This window comes from Nematolebias whitei, chromosome 10 (assembly GCF_014905685.2).
Source record: "Nematolebias whitei isolate Nwh7 chromosome 10, NemWhi1, whole genome shotgun sequence".
In the NCBI taxonomy this organism is placed as follows: domain Eukaryota; kingdom Metazoa; phylum Chordata; class Actinopteri; order Cyprinodontiformes; family Rivulidae; genus Nematolebias; species Nematolebias whitei.
In genome coordinates this window covers 22674375-22695678 of record NC_056507.1, presented here as the reverse complement: position 1 = coordinate 22695678, position 21304 = coordinate 22674375, and the positions used below count along the sequence as shown (strand labels likewise).

The window sequence follows — 21304 nt, the reverse complement described above, 5'->3', positions numbered from 1 at the left end:
ATCTTCCCACCTTCCTCCACCCTAACACCCCCAGACAAACAAAAATACCTTATAATAATAAACATCAATAACTGCTGAGCATCTCTAATAAACAAGGAATATTCCTCTTTATGCAGTCAAAACGATACAGCTTGAAAAAATATTCAGTTTGATAAAATATTACGATTCCTTATTGATTTTTTTTATTAAAGAAAACTGCATTCCAGCACATTCCAGTGGTTCCCAACCCAGGTCCTTGAGGAACACCATCCTGCATGTTTTAGTTGGTTCCCTGCTCCAGCGATTTAATTTCTTCATGTTCTGCAGAAGCCTGTAAATTCCCCATTAATTAAAATCAGGTGTGTCAGAGCAGAGGAAAACATCCAGGATGGTGTTCCTCAAGGACCAGGGTTGGGAACCCCTACATTACACTGCCATCTGTTGAGTATAGTGGTGGTAGTTTCATGGTTTGCGTCTACTTTTCTACATCTAAGGATGACTTGTCTTTAATGGACAACAAATTAAGGCAAACATATCTCTTTTTGTAATTTCCTTTAACAAGAGCTTAATCTGAGGTCGGAAACAGATGTTCTGACTAAAACAAAGGATAAAAGAATTGGCCAAAGGTACCGGTAAATTCTGACCCTAATCTGAGAAAAAAAAACCTGAAGCAGTTCCTGTGAGAAATCCATTAACATCCCAAAGCACTTTTTTTGTGCCCCAATAATACAAAACTGATCTGGTACTAGATTTTAAGTGTTGTTGAACATTGGGGGGGGGGGGGGGTACTTGAGTGGAAGCAATTAAAAAATAAACGCCAGGCTATACAGCGATGTGTACAAAAATGGCCGACTATATTTTTATTTAATTTTACCTAGGCAAATCTCACTGAGATCACAGAAGGGAGGCCTGTTAGCCAGTTCAATGTAAATATTCAACCATCTACCTTAACAAATCAAGATGTGAAGTATTGCCACGTCGTATGCTGGTTTATTGTTATACATGGCGTTAAATAAAACTGTTCAAACCTTTTGTCATTTTCATTCAAGGCTTTGTTCAGATAAACTACAATGAGCTCTTAGACAAATACAAATGTGTCTTGTCTGCAGTCTGTCTGTGATACAAAAAATGACCAGTTTGTATCAATTTATTGATAAAATAGGAACAGAATCGCAAAACGCAACTTTTCATATAATCCCGATTTAATGAGCGATACAGAAACGATAGCATTTCTACTCCATCTTACAAAATAAGCAACAGCGGGTGCTGAAAAACAACAAGAGCGTGGAAACTATGAGGACAGCATCATGTTCTCACAGTTCAGAACACCGGAGAACAAACATCATCTCTGTATGATAAGTCTTTGAGTGTCAGCTGTTACCATGAGGCCAAATCTCAAATGACACAATTCCCCATTCAGAGTCCTACTTTTAGTCTGAGACCCACATACAGAGAAAGCGTGGGCAGAAAGTAGAGCGCCGTTTGGATGAAGATGGTGCGATTTGAGAGAAAACCACAGCGGAGGAGCACTCATTTCTTCTTCTTCTCATCTTTCTTGGCACCTTCCGTCTTCTCCTTTTCCTTGTCTTTGTCGTCCTTTTTCTCTTTGTCGTCTTTCTTCTCTTTCTTTCCTTCCTCTTTCTCCTGTCCTTCCTTCTTTTCCGCGTCTCGGTTGGAAATCTTGTTGTTGATCAGGTTGTGCAGAGCCACCACGGAGCGAATCAGCGAGGCCAGGTAGACCACCAGCATCTGGTCGTTGGTCTTCAGGTAAAAGGCTTTTGTGAACTCCTAGAAAACAACCCATGACAGTCAGAACCCTTTTGACAAGTTCAAAAAGGTACATACATTTGGGCCTGGATTTTTATCAAATACAGCTACCAGCAGTTTTGAAGCTGATAGTTTTATTTTTATATTGACCAGGTATTTATTTGCCCAACACTGGTGGTTTGTCTCCCTTCAAACCACAGCAGAATCTACAATCACTGACTGCACAAAGGAAGAAGTTGTTTTTGTTTTTTTTACCATTTGTATTGATCCTTTACATTTACTGTAAATCTGAAGTACATGGTAAATGGACTGTATGGCACTTTTCTATCTAATCAAAATACTCAAGCCCCTTACACTACAACCTGCACCTTACACTACAACCTGCACCTTACACTACAACCTGTGCCCTCATTTACCTACACACACACACACACACACACATTCATACAGCACTCTACTAGGTCTCTGCAAAGCTAATCTGAATCTAGACACTAATCAGTGCTTTAGATCACATTCATACAACGATGGAACACACATCGGAGGCAATGAGGGGTTCAGTGTCTTGCCCAGGGACACTTCAACATGCGACTGCTGGCGGAATCAAACCCCCAACTCTCCCACTGGAGGACAACTGCTCTAACCACTCAGCCACAGCTGCCCGTCAAGCAGCTGTGATGTTAGATTTCTAACATTTTACCAACAATGTCAACAGTAAGAGCTGAACCTTTAATTTATTTTAAGAATCACAATCTAAAAATTGCACATTAACAGGTTTTGAGTTTTAATAACAAAAACAGAAGAAAAAAATCTGGTTTGATCATTTTAAGATTACTGAAATAAAAAGTGATAAATAACCTTACAGTTACTACAAATAAATGGAGTAAAAATAACTTCAACAACTTACCAGTAGGTTGACGTCTGGTAGCAGGTTGAAGACGTCCTGCAGCTGGTAGATGATCTGGTGGTTGATGGGGAGTTTGCCTGCAACCACTCTCTCCAAATAGGAGCGGATGTCCAGCAGCTTTGAGTTGAGTCCCTTTAGGCCGTGAACCTGGTTTGTGATGCGCTGAGACAGAGTACCAACTGTGGTATCCTTTATGTCTCTGTAGTCAAAATAAGACAGAAAAAGTGGGTGAACATTTTAAACGGAAAGCTCAAGTGCTCATTTGTGTGTTGCACTGCAGTCAATTATTTAATGGGAACAGAGCGTCCTCAAGAACGTGACTGCAGTTCAAAGATTTGTCTAGTACCTCAGCAGGTGCTCTACTCCCACTTCCTCTGCTTCTTCAGCTCCGATCTCACTGGTGACGTGTTCAAAAGTCTTGGATGTTGGAGTGCCATCCTAAAAATAGTGAACCCAGAAAACACAAAAATAAAACCTTATCTAAAAATAGAAATTTATTTTTAACTTCATTAGGCGTTCTTTGTTGTTGTTAAAATCTCACGTCATGTATTTCTTCCACAGAGATGTATGCTTCTGTGGGCAGGCCGAGATCTTTAGGCTTCACATCTATGATAACCAACACCTATGAAAATAGTTAAAAAATAAAATTAAAAAATTAAAGGTGTCATAGAGATGAACATTTTTAATACAAGGTGATGTCCAAGTACATAATAAATTAAATTAAAACAATTTAAAAGTTGCATACCGAGTTGGTACAGTACCGCTTGACGAGCTCATTGATGGCTATGTCGTTCTTATGTAGTTTGGGTCCTGTGTGGTACCATCCAACTATTCTTTCTCTGGCTGGAAACCAGCAGACAGTTATTAACAACTATGAATCTAAAGGTAACAATGACACAAAACAACTACTTTTTTAACAACAGTTTCACTGCCTTACCATTAACTTTCTTGAACATGCCATACATGTTCTCCAAGTAGTCATGATCCAGGAACCAGACAGAGTCGTCCCTGTCGTCTTCATCAAATGGAACTGCGAAGAAACACTGGTATCAATCACAGTTTGTTCTGAAGGAATAGTCTGACATACAAAACAAAGTGAACATACAGCAATTAAAAGCATTTTGGAGCCAAAAACTTTTCCAAATGTCTAGGAAGATCCTGGCTTATATAAAAATAAAAAATAAATATTTTAAAACAGAGCACTTTGCATTATTCTTTGACCAAAACAATAACTTCAATTGATTCAAAAAGTCAGGAAATAAGCCACTCTAAAGGAGAAACTTTGTGCTTTGATAAGAATAAATTGTATCTTTACATAGAAAATTGTTGTTTCTTACAATTTCAAGTATTCAAATAAAAAAAAATTAAATATTTGCAATGCTGTTTCTCAATCAAGTTAAACATTGATGGAGGTTAACACTAATAGATGAGCAAAACTGAATTAGTTAAAGACTGAGTTTTGCCTGAAATGACAGTAGCAGTTTGAAGCTTTATTTTTTTTATGTATTTGTATTTTCTTATGATTAAAATCATAATACTTCTGTTTTTAACGGTTTTTTTGTATTGTAAGCAATAATAGAAACTTGGTTACACCAATCATGTGTATTCATACACTAAGATATTATTTTTGTTTGTTTCTGATAGTCTGTACATAATCTTAGCCCTAATAGTTAGCTTTTATGTCCATGATGCTTAGTACCTACTACTTAGTACTTCTGTTTGTTTTTTTTACAATTCTAACTATATGTCGATACAAATAGTTTCAGGTTTTGTGTTTCAATAAATTATATTTTGTAGTTCTGGGTGCAGAAAACATTTAGCATCTATTATTTATGAATACAAAGTTCAAACTTGGTGACAGATTGAAGAATAGGTTAAAAAAATCGAGTAAAAACAATAAACACTTTAAAAGACAACGAAAGACAATTATTAACATTGAATGAGGTTAAACTAATTAGCATCAATTTTCTTATCAACGCCTTGATACTTACCTGCAAAACTATTAGAGACGTCAAGAACCTTTTTGTGCCATGATCCCAACAGGACACCAACCACACGTTTCTGGTTTCCAACTTTTCCTATCCTGTAGAATAAGTCATTAAAATTAAATGATGTATAACACGAAGACTAAGCTCGACTGTAGCAAATATTAAAACGATCAGGTCATGTTTTATGAATTATAATTAAAACAATTCTGTAATAACTATCACTGTGTTAATAAGTGAATTCATTAATCGCTCCTATAACAATATTAGATGTGATTAAATAATTTATATTCTGAGTTTACTAACGCTTTCAAAATGCTAACTAGCTTTGTCGTGTCTCCATTCATTTTCAATGGGGCTCTGACTCAGCACCGCTAGCAGTAGCCTAGCCTAGCACCAGCGCTACGTTTATGAACAATTAGACAACTAAGACATTACCAAAGCTGCACACAAACACTGCGCGCACTGACCTGTTAAAATGATCAACCACGCTAAGCAGCACAAGCGGGTGAACGACCACATTTTCCACTGCTAACTCCGGCATTTTTACTACGAAGATAAACAGCACACCACTTCAACACAATCGATCACGGCGCTTCACTTCCGGCTACGTCTTACGTCAGTTCCGTTTCCCTTGGCAACTCAAAACACAACCTAAACCTCAGTGCCACCGCACAACTCTGAAACACGGAGAGAAGATAAAAGGATAAACGAAAAGTTTTCGTCGATAGCAGCTCATAGACAAAATGGTGAGAAATATTGAAATGACCAAATAATTGTTTATAACTTCATGATAACAATAGCAATGATTATATTTCCCTTCTGTAATTGAAATGTTATAAAGTTTCTCTGACGGTATGGAAGTTCATTTGGTGTTGTTGCTTGATCAGCAGACTGATGTTGAAAACACGCTGGAGAGGATTGAAAACTATAAAGGTGTGATTGGAACAATTATTGTGAATTCAGAAGGTAAAAAACACAATATAATTATCTGGGCATTGATTATTTTAATTTTTGAAACAAGTTTACTATGAAAACAGACTTGTAATGTTGAAGTTTTTTTTTTTTTTTCAGGGATTCCCATCAGAACATCTTTTGATGACTCCAAAACTGTTCAGTATGCAGGACTCCTTCGCAACCTCACAGTGATGGCCAGGAACGTGGTCAGAGATATTGACCCTCAGAATGACCTCACTTTCCTCCGCGTCCGCACAAAGAAATACGAGATTATGTTTTCTCTACGTGAGTGTTTTTAACCTTTATATTATGATTAACTCTGACTTCAACAACAGCTGAAGACTCCTGGCTCTACTGTTTTCACTTTATCTGTGACTCTTTGTCTCTTCTCGCCTCTGCAGAGAACAACTATCTGATGATAGTCATCCAAAACCCATTTGAATAGCTGTCAGATTTTAAAGCCTCTGTCAAATCCCTGTTTTTTAATTAAGAGAAAGGAAAAATCCACATTTTTTTCTTTCATAACTGCTCATTTTCTATTTGGTCAAGTAGTTAACCTTTTTACTCTTGACATGTTGTATACTTTACCTGGCATACTGCCTTTTTTCTGTTTTATGCTTGTTGTTACAAATTAAAAGTTAAATAAAAATACAGGTCTATTTATATTTTTGTTTGTATTACCAGTAGTTCTAGGATTGCACCACTCAATGCATGTTGGAGTAGTAGATCTGCATCTGCAGCCATATTCTTCAGATCCACTGTGGGGATCCTTCCAGCCCACAGCCATCAGCATCTGTAACAACTCTAACGAAACCAGGATGATGAGCTACAACATTTAATTTCCCTTAAGGATTAATCAAGTATTTTTAAATTGAATGGGAATGATTAGTCCATGGTAGATCATCCCTGTTATTTTAGTGTTGTACAAATGTGGAATAAATTAATTTGGGAAATGTAAAAAGTATTACTAACTGTAACAATAAACAAAGTAGAAAAGTTCCTGGAGAAACTTTGACGGGTATTGACACATGGCAGCCATTTTAAATGTATGAGTTGACTTTACTGTGCGGTGGGAATTGTTGTCAGCTACAACTACAACAAATTACAGCTCCGTGTGTCACAAAATTGTGGTTGTGAATTGTACCCAACATTTTTCAGTCAGGTCATCTGGACAGTGTTTTTTTTGTGCTGAAACGTTTCACCTTTGGTCCGGAAGGCTTCATCAGTCAAGGAAACACAACAAAACTGATTCTTCCCCCAACAGCTTACTCCAAAGTGGAACAAACCAGTTCTGCTTGTGATAAGATGGTCTCTTTGGTACGCCCCTCCTCCATTGCCAGCTCTCTTCCTTGTTGACAGTCTTGTCAAACTGGTTGAAAACAACAAAGTCCATGCTCAATGATCATTGAACATTTTTCAGTCAGGTCATCTGTCCAGATGACCTGACTGAAAAATGTTGGATTGTATACCTGTATTATTGAGCATGGACTTTGTTGTTGTGAATTGTAGTTCAGGCCACATTAAAGTTGACGAAAAATTAAGATATACAATGTTTAAAGTTAAGAAACCCTTTTCAGGTGGAATGGCAGTCCCCAATGAAAACAGCTTAACCGGGGCCATTTCAGCGTTTTTTATTTATTTATTATTATTATTTTAAAGGGGCTTTATATGGCACTCAGCACAGTTGGGAAATGTTCAATTCCAAATTTTGCTCAACTTGCTAAAACTTTTATATTAAATAGTTAAAACAATAATTTGAACGTTGCGCCTTTTTAACCAGTTGAAAATAATCCTGTGTTAATGCAGTTTGACATTTTTTAAGATTGTATATAATTTTATGTAAATTTGTATAAATGATCTGCTTCTGTGTGAAATTAAATCCATTTTGTCTGAGTGTAAAACACTGACCTTAAAGTATCCAACAAACATCAATTCCCTCTGTTGCGGCCCGGTTTATTTTATGATTTGGCTCATTGGGTCCACAGCATAAAATGAGTGTTTAAAACGTTTTATAATAAAACAGCCCCTCAGCAAACCAGCACCAGGCAGCCGTCACAGTACCGCTGGTGGAGACATCCTCAGATACACAAAATAATCAGAACAAGATGTAATTTTCTTAACAAATATTTATTGTAAATTTCCATCAGAATGTTCATCAATATATATTAATAAATAATTCATTGCAATTATACAGCCCAAATAATACATCACATAACGACTGATTGAAGCAAATATTCAAGATTTCACAGCAGGTTTGAGGAGGTGACTGAGCAGGATGGTCAGGGGAGCTGCAGAAACTGCTACTGTACTTGTGCTCAAAGAGATTTTAATGGCTAAATGAAAAAAAAGACTAATAGTAACTTATCCAGCTTGAACCTAACTTAAAACCCTTAAAAGAACACAAGGAACGGTTTAACAAACGAACGACGTTGATTTCTGATGTTTGTGTCAGCTCTTGAGGGAGAATATTACGTTGTAGTTTTGAAATGAAACCTTTCTGTTTGCGTAACGAAAGAGGTCAAATACTTTTCATATCATCAAACTTAGAAATGTGTTAAAGTATTTCAGTCTGAAGATGTGAAGATTCCAGAAACACCAACTCTCAGATTTAACGAGCCTAATGACTGATATCTGTCATCTTCCAACAACAGTGCATCGTTTTTCAACTCCAACGTTTCGCATGACGACTTTTCAAAATACAGCCAATCTATTGCCATGGAGTTCCCACACATTTTTCTTCTGACCAGCAGCAGCAGTCCCAACAAAGCATATGGCTTGTCACAAGTTAAAGCAGTAAAACATACAAAAATCCTCACCTATCACAAGCAACGTTACAAATCAAAATGTCCAAACCTTTAAAAATGTAAATCATTTCCCATCAGACTTCAGATGCTCCCTTTGCCCCAGAAAACCTTGAAGAAAAACTCAAGTCTGAACTCGGAACACACAATATACCACACAGAGGACTGTCAAGTATTTACTCCAACTTCATTTTAAGTGCATCTTGTCAGATTAAGGCCTGAGGTGTGCTTTGATTCTTAAACCTTGCGGCTCAGCTTGACTCTTTTATTTTTGTCCAGAAAGGTTGTGCTTATGGATATGACTCGTTTCTGTTGACGGATGCGTTATTACACACGACACGAGCTAAATGATCAGAAAGCCGGCTCAGGTAGTAGGAGTTGTGCGAAGCAAAGAAGCAGTTTCACTGACTACGTGTTATCCATGCTCAGACTCTTGGACGCCATGGGCTTTGTGTACATGGCAGGTGCTAAACTGTCTCTGGGAACAATCAGACGGCATCGCTGTCTGGACAGAAAGGCAACAAGAACAGGGCTGGCTCCTTCAAGTGCTTCAAGTGTGGCGAGCAGCCTGGTTCTTGTTACAGTTCCTTCACTGTCAGAGGCGTGACCCTCACGTGACCCGTGTCAGAGGTCACCTTGGAGTGTACCCGTTGACTTGGCTCCTGCCCCAGTGAATGTTGGGTAGTGTCAAACACCTCCTGAAGTGCTCGAGCTGAGCCTGCAGTCTTTCCCGTTCCTCCCTCACTTTCTGCCTCTGACTCATCAGCTCCTGGGAAAAATGAAGGACAGGACTTGTTACAGAGATACAACAACACTCCTCATCCCTAAAACAAGTTCTCACAGAAAAAAAAAACTCATCACTGCTGATGACGCTGAAACTTATATTGACTAAAATGCAGTTTGAGGTTCTCACCCCCACAGTGAGAGAAAGCTGCTCTGCAGTTCTGGTCAGATTAAAATTCTGAGCTTCAAGTCTTTTGCACTGACTGTGAAGAACCTGCCGCTCTGTGGTCCACTCTGAAAAAGAGATAAATACAACTCCTGTTAGTCAACAGCCCAATAAAACCTTAGGACTTACGTTAAAGGAATGATCAGATAAACAACACGTACAAAACACAGGGAGAACAAACCTTGCAAAGACACGAGACAAAACCTGAGAAATGCATCATCCTTCTGTTGATCATCTGGATATTAAGTTTTCAGCTAATTGTGTTTTGGAAATCATCTTGGAGCTAAATTGTGTTACTTTTCATATTTTCTATGGCATAAACTAAATAAGTCAACTGTTTTGTGTTGATGCAACACTGGCTCATCCCTTGAGTTTAGGAACCTTTATGTCTAAATGATTCCAAGGTTAGAGATACGAGGCTTAAAAAAAAAAAACGTTCTTCTGAAAACGGTTTGAGCACTGACTTAAAAATGAATAAAAGCAGAAAAGTAAAAAATAATAAAATAAATATGAAAGATGTCCAGGAATAACTGCTGATCAGACCCCTTAAAAAACTACAAAGTCTGACTCCTTGGGAGCAAACCATAAAAAAATGAGGGAAAACTCAAGACTTTTGCACACTATTAAATATATAGTAGTTGTTTTCATACATTGCTTCATTTTTAAAATGTGTATCTTTTATCCCACAGCTCACATAATAAACTGTGCAGCTTCAACAGACGTCCTGAACAAATGTTGCCTTGCATCAAACTTGACCAGTAACTCTTTCAGATGTTAATCGTTGACATGAGTGTCTGAACCTGAGAACCGTAGCTCTTACCTCCAAAAAGACTATTTAAAATAAATAGAAAAGCTGTTAACGGCTCTCAGAACAGTTGTCTCAGGCTCACCGTCCACATACTCCTGATAGGCCTCGAAAACGGCTTCAATGCCCTGCCACTTCCTCGGAGCGTCCTCCACCTCCTCCTCTTCATCCTCCTGGCCCGACTCCTCTTCGTCTTCCTCAGACAGGCGTTCCCGTGCAGCCGGAGTGTCTCGGCTCGCTGCAGGCGGGTGGAAGTGGTGGCCGTTGACGTGTGCGTGCTGAGCGGCGTGATTTGACGTTTTCAGCTGAGAGACGCTGTGAGGCGGCGGGCGGTCAGACTTCCCTCTCACCTCTGGGACACAGTTTGAGGTTTCTGTGAAGAAAAGAACGGGCACGACAAGCAAGGTCATTTTTTGCAGCTGTATTTTGTGTGGAACAGCAGAATGTGGAGGTGTTTCACAGTGCGGCCACTAGAGGGCACAACTTTACCATTTTTATTAACATTTTTAATTAAACCTGCCACATGGGAGGAGCAGCTGACCTCTGTTGTGTGTAGACTGCAGCACAGCCTGGTGGAAGTGCTGAGCGAAGGCCTCCGGCATGAACCTCTCCCAGGGTTGACTCCGTCCATTCTGCACAGAACCGGGCTCCTTTTTCTGAGGAGGAGCCACGAGGCCATTCTGTAAAGTTTGGAGCTTCCTGCTCTGCTGAACCTCTGTGAGTTCAGGCTTTTCACGATGGGAGGTGAGCGGAGGAGGGATGCGAGCAGCCGGGGGGTCCACGGAGGGTTTGAGGGCATCGTTATGGAGGTGCTTGTGTTTGTGTAAGTAGGGAGGCGAGGGGCTGTGAGAGTCTGGGTGCAGGTGTCCGTTTGACTGAGGCAGCGGAGGAGCTGTGGAGGAGTCACCTAAAACACAAGCACAGTTTATGAAGGGGAATGTTCTGCAACCATTAAATGATCTGCCTGATTAAGACTCACCAGATGAAGGAGCAGCTGGACTTTTGCACAAAGCTCGAGGATGATATCTGATCGAGTCCAACGTCACAGTCTTCCTCTGAATGGCCCTCAGAAGCCCCTCTGTCCTCTCCTTATCTACAGAGACAGAATGACATCACCCATTATTCATTCATCCAATAAAAAAAACATTGTTCAAAGTTTTCACTGACTGATGTTTTTCAACAGAACACACTGGATTAACTGAGGTTTCACTAAGACTTCCCTTCAAAGCCATCGTTCTAACACAATTAGTCCAGCAGACATGTCCTTTGGTAACAAAAATGAGAAAAACGCTGATTTGAAACCATCATTATCTAATTAAACTTTTAATAATAAAACTATAAAGCTTAAACTCCAATTTAAATGAATTTTGTTTGTTTTACTATTAAAATAACTACCAAGATGTTTACATCCCAGTAAGTCTTAAAAGAAAAGTTAATCTTAAAAAGGCAGTTTTCAAAGTTGCTGAAATATTTTTATATTGAAAGTTTATGCTTTAAAAGCATAAAAATGATTTTTCTTTGACATTCTGCAGAAGGCTGGAATGTTCCATAGAAATATTTTTAAATCATCATAATTTTGAATTTACATTATCTTCAGTATTTGCATAAATTGATACTCTTTGTTACCAAACAACATTTTTGGTGAACTAATAAATAAGCTTTAAAATATATGTATCCTGCAGCACGGTGGCGCAAATGGTAGAGCTGCTGTCTCTCAGCGAGCAGGTACTTGGTTCAAACCCCGGTCCAGGGGCCTTTCTGGGTGGAGTTTGCATGTTCTCTCCGTGCATGTGTGGGTTTTCTCCGGGTACTCCGGTTTCCTCCCACAGTCCAAAAACATGCATGTTAGGCTGATTGGTAACTCTAAATTGTCCCTAGGTGTGAGTGAGAGAGTGAATGGTTGTTTGTCTCTATGTGGCCCTGTGATGGACTTGCGACCCGTCCAGGGTATCCCCCGCCCCTCGCACAGTGATTGCTGGACATGGGCACCAGCGACCCCCGTGACCCAAAATGGAATAAGCGGGTAAAGAAAATGGATGGATGGATGGATATATGTATCCTATTTACTATGCTAGCAGAATTTTCATGTGGATAATCGTCTGCCTCATCCTCCGGCTCCATCCATCCATTTTCTTTACCCGCTTCTTCCTTTTCAGGTCACGGGTCACTGGTGCCCATGTCCAGCCATCATTGTGCGAGGCGCGGGGAACACCCTGGACAGGTCTCCAGTCCCATCACAGAGACAAATGAGACAACCATTCACTCTCTCACTCACACGCCTATGGACAATTTAGAGTTACCAATCAGTCTAACATGCATGTTTTTGGTCTGTGGGAGGAAACCGGAGTACCCGGAAAAAACCCACGCATGCACGGAGAGAACATGCAAACTCCACCCAGAAAGGCCCCCGGACCGGGATTTGAACCAGAGCGACCTGCTCAATGAGAGGCAACAGCTCTACCACCACTGTGCTGCCCCATCCTGCTCCAGTTCCACCCAAACGTTATTTTCTTCTCACCCCTCCTACATTCTCAGCGCAAACAAAAAAGCTGAGAAAAAAACAGTCGAAGTCGTGTTTCTCCAAGGTGAAAAGCTGCAGAGCAGCACGTGGGATGTGTGTGGAAACTAAACAGGTCGTTACCTCTCCTCTGCTGAGGGCTGACATGGCTGAGGTTGAACATCAGGAGGAAGTCTTTTTTCTCCTGCAGCTCGGGGGTGCTGTCCATCTGCTCGGCAGAGTACGGGGTGATGAGGGAAGCCGTGGGCGTCGAAGGTGAAGCAGTTTTTCGTTTGCCCTGCACGGTTGGTGGAGAGATGCTGCGTTCTCTCATCATCCTCCTCCTCTTCCTCCTCATCTGAGCCAGAAGCTCGTCGCGACGGGCCTGGGTGGTGAGCCCACATGAGCGCAAAAAATCCACTTTCTTTGAAAGGAGAAAAAACGTTGGGGTGAAAATGTGGCATTTTCTAAAAAAAGGCCTAGTTTTCCTTGAATGCACATGGTCTGCTGCCAGTCAGGACAGAGATTTAGGCTAAAACCAGGACGTCATAAGAAATGATACAGTTGTAGCTGTTGTGGTCAAACCTTGAACAACAAAATATATATATGTATGTGTGTGTGTGTGTGTGTGTGTGTGCGTGCGATTTCATGCGATATTGTGAGACACTAAGAAGAGGTGAATGGCACAGTCAATTCAAATATTATCTCAATATCTGTGAAACCAGCTGAGTTACAGCCATTTTTACGTTGGATAATGTCCGTTAACGGTGATGGCCATCTTCAATTTGGGTCGACTCCAAAAAGGCGATCATTTGAAGGGGCACATAAAAAGAGTACTTACTGAAAGACTCGTTAAAATCTGCCCTGTGGTTCAAGAGATATTTTGCTGACTGACAAACAAGGTCGACTCCAACAGTTAATACTTGAGTTTTAAAGAAAAATCTTGTGCAATGGGTTAAACTTCAAATATGTGTTGTGAATGACTCTCAGCTACTACCACACCAAGTCCAGTATCTGTAAAACTGACTGAATTTCAGTTGATTTTGTGTTTGTTAAGGTCAGTCAGCTGTGCCGGCCATCTTTAACTGGATTTACTCCAAACAGTAATCAGTTGTAGAGTTACAGTTAATGATCATTTCTTAAAAGTTGAATTAAAATCAGTCCACTGGTTCATGACATGTTTTGCTAACAGACACAAAGAGGTGACTTAGTTATGGGTAAAAATTTAAACAAAGCTCCATTGCGATCTGTTAGATATCAGAATGTGTGTTGAGGATCAGTCTCAGCTACTACTACACTACATTTTAGGTCAATATCTTAAAGACTGGCTGAGTCATCACCCGTTTTTTTACGTCAATAAAAATGTGATTCTGTGTTTAAGCACCTCAGAGGATATGTCCAGTTTGAGCGGGGGTTGTTCCGTCACCCTCCTCAGATGAGCTTTTACCTCCTCCTCGTCGCTCTCATCATATGACTCATCCAGGTCATAGTAATAACCTGGTGGAAGCAGATTCATGAGTCGTTATTACCAGAAACTGCAGGCATAAGAGGCTTTTTAATGACACCGTCAGTGATTCCCTGAAGTGTCCTGCTCATAATGTCTCTGCCTCCCTCACCTCCTTCTCTGGCCTCCTTTCTCCTCTTCTCCTCCAGGTCGAGTTTACTGAGCAGCCGGCGGTGCTGCTGGAAAACCTCGTCGTAAACCAGCATGCTGTCAGGCGCGTGCGCCCGCCGCTCTTTTGTTAGTGTAGGAGAGGGCGCCTGGAACCGACCCCCCGGGTCACTCGGAGCAGACGCCGAGGGTCTGAGGTGGAGACTGTTGACGTGATGCCGGGGGTACATGCTCTGAGTGGCTCGCTCCTGTTCGGTCTTGGTCCACAGTTCCGTTAGACTTGCTCCTCTCACTGATAGGTACCTCTCTGGGCTTTTGGAAGTCCTCTTGGTTGCATCATCTATCCTCTCCCCCCAGTTCACCAGAGGTCTGTCAGCTCGGGTCAGACCCGGCGGCGGGCGACTGGGTGGAGTGGATTTCCTGCGGGAGTCTAGGGACGGCGTGTCGACGAGGGAAGCTGGGTTCCACAGTGTAGTGGGAGGAGCAGGAGGGGGAACTTTGGGGGAAATGAGGGGTGGCGGAGCACCGAGGCACGGGGACGCATCTTTGCTGCCCAGGTTCTGATAGACTGAACTGGTTCTGTTCAAGGGAAATGTAAATAAGAGACATTTAGATTATAACACATTTCTATTTTCTACAGCTAAATGATCTGACATTCTTACCTGTGGCTGTCTCTTCTGGGTTCCACACCTTTCCCAGGTGACCTGAGGCCCACCACCAGAGGGCCCTCCCTCTCCTGGCCATGTGCCCGTTGCCGTGATAACCACGCCTCGTCGCTGGCTCTCTGTGACATCATGGCGGCTGCCAGCGCTCCGTGGATCCCTGCAGAGGCACGATGCTTCCCCAGGTGAGACGGCAACAGGCTGGGCATGGGGTGTGGGACAGAGGACCTGCAGGAGTGAAGTCCAGGCTGCAGGGACACGGGTTTAGAGGCTGGGAAACTCGGGTGGTCTGAGTCCTTGTTTTTATCTGGGAAAAAAAAAAGGAAATCAAAGCAATTAACGTTTACAATGATAACTCTCATTATATTCATTTAACACCTGTAATGATCACTTTTTATAGTAGATGTTTTAGTGTAAAAATACAAAAAGGTCTCATCATCCACTGAGGAGAAACTGTTAATTTTCTTTTTATTTTAATATCTCTCATGCACTTGATATGTTGTCTGAATGTTCACTGATAAACCAATCAGAAAGTACATAAACCATAAGAATTTGTCTTTTTGGAGACATAAATCTTTACAAATGTCCCCACTATCAGTTTATTTACTTACAGAAATAGCCAAAATGACCAAAAGTGGATGAACAAAGGCAACGTCCACACAAAAGAAGTTTGTGATGGTGAAGATTTTCATGAATTAGTACTTATTCACGCTCAGATTTGTTGAGTAAAGTCGATGATTTTCTTGCGGCTGCTCCTCAGCGGGGGTCGTCACATTGAACTCACACAAGAGATGTGGTAAGTGTTTTACACCAAATACTCCTCTTGACGCAAACTGAGTTCGAATTTCAATTCAATTCAATTTATTTATATAGCGCCAAGTCATAACAGAAGTCACTTCAGGGCACTGAACAGAAACATTCATATATAAAAATAATAATTTAACATTATTTATCTGAGGAGCAGACTGCTTTGAGTTTAACTCCATCACAGACTCTCATCTTGAGCAAGCATGAAGGCGACAGTGGAAAGGAAAAACTCCCTCATGAGGAAGAAACCTTTAGCAGAACCAGGCTCAAGACAAGTGGCCATCTGCTTCGACTGTCTGGGTTTAAGAGGACAGGAAGGAGGAACGGATACACAATGGCAGGTCAAGAATCACATGTTAAGATAGAAATAATATCAAATGAAAACTATTCAATTTTAACAAATCATTTAAGGAAATGAGGTCAATTTGTCCTCCAGTAGTCTAAGCCTATAGCAACATAACAAGACAATCCTAATTCCAGTTAAGACTCTGGCAGCAGCATTTTGGATCAACTCATGACTTTTTAAAGACGTTTTTGGACACCCAGATAATAAACCATTGCAATAATCCAGTCTAGACTTGACAAATGCATGAACCAGGTTATCTGCATCGTTTTTAGATAAGATGTTTCTAATTTTAGTGATATTATGCAGGTGGAAAAAAATGGTTCTAGTAATGTTTTAATGTGGGGGATAAAAGACATGTCCTGATCAAAAATAACAAAGATTTTTAACATTAGAGCTGGAGGCCAAATTAATGCCACCCAAGGAGGGAGAAAGACTGAAAAATGTATTCCTAAGATGTTCAGGTCCAAAAACTAAAACCTCAGTCTTGTCAGTATTCAAAAGCAGAAAATTTAGGGTCCGCCAGATTTTTATGTCTTTAAGACATGATTGTAGTCTAAGTAGCTGATTGGATTCATTGGGTTTCACGGACAAATAGAACTGTGTATCATCAGCATAACAATGAAAATTTATCCTATGCTGTTTAATAACTACCTAATGGAAGCATATATAAAGTAAAGAGTATTGGCCCAAGCACTGAACCCTGAGGAACTGATTGTTATTTAATAATTTAATACTTTTTTGCCTGTATACTCAGATAAAGTACTACTTTAAGATTTTTGTGCTTTAAAAAAACCAAAAGTTCAATACGTTACAAGTCAGTGGAATATTGTTGGGATAACCTCCTGTTTACCCCCTCCTGTTTACTCTGCTCACGTATGATTGTGCAGCTACCCATCCAGGCTGTCACATTGTAAAGTTTGCAGATGATACAGCGGTGGTGGGATGCATCACAAACAATGATGAGTCCAGCTACAGGCAAGAGGTGGAACACCTGGAGAGCTGGTGCAAAGAGAATAACCTTCACATCAATGTGAAGAAGACAAAGGAGATGACTGTGGACTTCAGAAGGAACAAAAACATCTACACCCCCCTGAACATAAGAGGATCTGCAGTGGAATTGGTCTCCAGCTACAAGTACTTGGGTGTACACATGAATGACAACCTCAGCTGGAGCAACAACACCACCAGCCTGATCAAGAAAGCTCATCAGAGACTACTTCCTCAGACGGCTGAGGCGAGCTGGTCTGGGAAGCTCAGTCCTCACCTCCTTCTACAGGTGTGCAGTGGAGAGCATCCTGTGCTCGAGCATCAATGTGTGGCATGGAGGCTGCACAGCTGCAGAAAGAAAAGCTTTGCAGAGAGTGGTGAAGGCTGCACAGAAGACTGTCGGAATCAGCCTCCCCACCATCACAGACATCTACACCTCCAGATGCAGGAAGAGGGCTACCTGCATCATGAAGGACCTCACTCACCCAGCACACACACTTTTTGCCCCACTCCCCTCAGGAAGGAGGTTAAGGAGCATTAAGTTTAGAACCACTAGACTGAGGAACAGCTTCTACCCTGAGGCTGTTAGACTCATGAATCTCTAACTAGAATAATCACTGTGAAAAACCATATCATGTTGCTGCTGATCTGTTTCATGTTGCTGCTGATCTGTTTTAATGTTGATGTGTTCATGCGTGCACATCTGCTCACAGACTCATGTTCATGTTTGTGCTGATGTTCATTGTTTTATGTTATGAGTGCTTAGTGTATATTTAGTTGATGTTTTTCTTAGTTCATATCTTAGATGTTATTACTGTTTTTCTTAGACATTTTATTGTTGGATGTAACTGGGACCCCGTGTACATAATTTCGCTCCACCACATGTACCACATGAGGTGCGAATGACAATAAAGAAACTCTGACTCTGACTCTGATAAGAAACTGTACTGCAAGGTATGATACCAGATGATACAACAGTATACTATACAGGGTTAATCGTTTGGAAAAACTAGTTTTGAACTCAGATGTCACCAGTAAATTTACCTCGACAAAATATTTCTTAATATAAAAACTTTTATTGTAAATTTACAAAACAGCAAACATGAGTTACTAGAAAGACACATATTTAGTGTAGGTGAAAGCAAGTTATATTAAATATTGTAAATAGGTTGGGGGTTTGAAAACTGTTCTCATTTAAACCTTTATGGTGAAAGATATGAGGTGTGTGTGTGTGTGTGTGTGTGTGTGTGTGTGTACTTTGTTTTTGTAACCTTTCTTAGGACCTTTCCTGGTATAAGCACCTACTTAGCTAGGACCAGTAGTCCTTTGAGGACCAAAGACTGGTACTAATATGGCAAAATGCCATTCTGGGGTAAGGGGTTAGTTTTGGGAATGGAAGTCAATACACGGTCCTAATAGGAATAGAAATGCAAACTTGTGTGTGGGGGGTGGGGTGTACCTAGCCTGTTCGGGGTCAGCCTCTCTCCCGGTCTGGCCCTGTCCTCCGGTGCTGCCCTCCGAGCCTGAAGCTCAGCCAGGTAGTGACCCTCTGCCGCTCTGACCATCTGCTGCTGTCTGTCCCTCTGTCTCTCCTTCTGTCTGTCCAGCTCCCTCTCACGCTCCTCCTCCCGCTCTCGCTCCAGCCCGGCCTCGCGCTCCCGTTCCTTCTCTCGTTCACGCTCCTGCTCTCTTTCACGCTGGCGGAGCTCATTCTCCATCTGTAGCCTGTGAAGGAGGTTGACGAGTATGCACACACACGCACACACAAACACAAGGAGGAAAAAAGTGAGAGATGCAACACCCAACATGAGGCGGACATTAACCACACACTGGTGAATCTCACACAAACATTTCTGATAAAACAGACAAACACAAGCAGAAACACACACTGGTGAGGACACACAATTTCCATTTACCACAAGGAAAATAATCCAGACGCAGCATGACTGAGCAGGAGCAGATGAACACTTAATAGGTATCCACAGGAGTATGACGAAAAGAAACACACACACACACACACTCACCAGCAATCAATAACACAAACAAACCTTGGAGATGCGCAGGAGCTATTACAGAACCAGAAGATAAATACCATCCATTTCAAACACAAACATTCCCTCTGTGCGTCAGGCCGCGGGGAAACAATGTGTTTCGTCAAACTGGAAAAGGAACTCAAAGTGCTGAGAGGAAACGGCACAGAGGTGGGAGAGAACACTGCTGTGTGTGTCAGAGACTTTGTGCATCGTTTGTATATGCATTTGTTAAGGAGTACAGTGTGTGTGTGTGATAAGTGCATAGAAGGCACTGTGGGGTGTGTGCTAAAAATATCCCACACACTCAGCAGCCTGTGCTTACCCCTGCAGAGAGATTACGAAGCTTTAAAGATGGAGAGGAAGGAAGGAAGTGCGTTACCTGTCAGTAAAAGCCGTGTGGTTCATTTCTCCGGGGTAGCGCCCTCCAGAAAGGTGTAACTGCAGGGCAGAGGGGTGAAGAGGAGGGAAGGTGCCTCCTGCAGGAACAGAGTAGAACTGCGACCTCAGCGCTGAGAGACACAAGGACTCATCCATCCTGCTGACAGACAACAGAAAACCAAGTTACTCGCGCAGAAATAATACCATCTCCCGTTTTGAATGTGGACTTTTAACGAGCCGCAGCTTTCGAAATTTCAAAGTAAATTGGAAAATTTAGCTTGTTAGACCCAAAGGACTGGTCTTCTTTCAGCTTAGCCTTAATAAAATTAACACACAATTGTAAAAATCAGCTTAGTTTCTGGATTATGTTTTTCTTCCTTGCATTTGAGGTTTATTTGTTTTGGCTTTTAGAAATGACTTCAAGCATTTGCAGTAATTTTCCTAATGCAGTGCTGCTTGAAGCTCGGAGGATCGCAACCATTCAAGTGTTGGTGGTCAGCCCTTTGGCCTGCAGATGTAATTATTGAAAACACCGCAAAACTTTTAACAAAATTATTTACATTTTTATTGTTAACCTTAGCACTGTCATTGTACGCTTTTGTTGTGAGCAGGTGCGAGATATCTAACCTGAACTGAACTGAGCAGTTTGTCAAAGACCCACATTTCAGCAAAGACTAATGTTGTTACCTTGGTAAGGACAGAGGGTGGTGCAGGTAGGCAGGGTGATAGTAGACAGCAGCAGCGTGAGCAGCCATGGCGGGGTCGAGGCTCAGGGGCAGCGAGGTGAGTCGGAGATCATCTGAGGTGGCGAAAGGCCGCAGAACCCTCAGGTATTCTTCTGGAACGGCACTCGAGGGAACCACAGAGTGCATCTGCCCAGGCAAACTGCAGAACAGGCAAACTCAGAATCCCTTCAGTTTCAAAGAAGTGCTGCATGAAACATTTAATCAGTCCAGCCACACTCACCTTATGCTCTGTATGCGGGGGTCCTGCATGATACTGCCGGGAGTGTGGCCAAAGGACTGAGCCAGAGGATGAGGGGAGGGGATTGGCGGCGTTCGCCTGTCCTGCTGCAAGTGGCTGTTCTCAGCTGCTCCCCGCTCCCGTCCCTGCACGATGGACTCAACCTGACAAGGAGACACAGGAAGCGTGAGAGAGGGGATTACTGTGTGTATTCATGAGGTCTGTGTGTGTGGGCCAGATCTAAAGTGAGCGAGGAGTGAGGACTAGAGTGACTTGATGAAAACATCCAAGATGCAGCGGGAGGCTGAGCGGAGCGAAACTGGGTCTGATGTGTCACGAGTCAAGAATAAAGTGGAAAGATGGTGGTACGATCTGACCGACTCGCTCAGAGAATCTGGATCCCAGCGCTGATCTTTTTACTTCCTTAGCTTTGCTTTGTGCGGTCCTCACACACCTGACTCCACTTTCTAATTCCATTTGCATCACTTGTTCAGTTTAGTTTTTATCTTTCTCATTAATATTCCATAACTTGTGTCTTTTGCCATATCTTTGTTTTTGTTGTGTGCATTTAGTCCTACTTCATGTTTATTTTAGGGATGCACGATATTAGATTTTTGGCCGATATTCGATATGCCAATATGTTAAAACTTATTTGGCCAATAACCGATACCAGTACCAATATTTTTTTCCCCCTAGACCTACTTACAGAGACTGCATAGCTTTCTCTGTTGTGGAATTAAAATACTACATTATTCTGCATGGTCTTTGTCAATATGGTCTGCTACCAAATGCAGATGCCAAAAAGGGGGCTGAAAATGATGTAACGCTATATAAATATATAACATATATTTTAAACAGCGCCTTTTATAATG

At 41.5% G+C, this 21304-nt stretch overlaps 3 protein-coding genes across 4 annotated transcripts; 1 reads left to right on the top strand and 2 right to left on the bottom strand.

Annotated features, from left to right (window-relative positions):
- Nucleotides 1-1078: 1078 nt before the first annotated feature.
- Nucleotides 1079-5244, bottom strand: psmd7 (proteasome 26S subunit, non-ATPase 7). Its single transcript, XM_037682820.1, has 8 exons — nt 5106-5244; nt 4642-4733; nt 3588-3680; nt 3396-3493; nt 3192-3272; nt 2997-3088; nt 2651-2849; nt 1079-1767 (listed from the first exon to the last, which is right to left on the bottom strand). Exons 1-8 carry the CDS (start codon nt 5177-5179, stop codon nt 1510-1512), a joined length of 987 nt encoding a protein of 328 aa, XP_037538748.1. The 5' UTR covers nt 5180-5244; the 3' UTR covers nt 1079-1509.
- A 59-nt stretch (nt 5245-5303) lies between these two features.
- Nucleotides 5304-6037, top strand: LOC119415663 (dynein light chain roadblock-type 2-like). Of its 2 annotated transcripts, XM_037682821.1 has the most exons (4): nt 5304-5384; nt 5526-5604; nt 5710-5877; nt 5994-6037. In XM_037682821.1, the coding sequence occupies exons 1-4, from the start codon at nt 5382-5384 to the stop codon at nt 6035-6037; spliced, it is 294 nt and encodes a 97-aa protein (XP_037538749.1). In that variant the 5' UTR covers nt 5304-5381. The 2 variants fall into 2 exon arrangements, 1 of the variants encoding a protein (XP_037538749.1); XR_005187066.1 differs by lacking the exons at nt 5710-5877; nt 5994-6037 and having other exon boundaries at nt 5360-5384; nt 5529-5595.
- A 2162-nt stretch (nt 6038-8199) lies between these two features.
- Nucleotides 8200-20596, bottom strand: LOC119415661 (genetic suppressor element 1; the record flags this gene model as incomplete). The annotated part of the gene is given in 13 exon segments (XM_037682819.1): nt 8200-9162; nt 9307-9410; nt 10233-10520; nt 10689-11054; nt 11127-11240; nt 12789-13068; nt 14029-14141; nt 14261-14835; nt 14919-15225; nt 18518-18783; nt 19471-19626; nt 20157-20354; nt 20436-20596. Coding segments are annotated over 13 exon segments (3066 nt in total), but the record flags the coding sequence as incomplete, so codon positions are not given.
- Nucleotides 20597-21304: the final 708 nt, after the last annotated feature.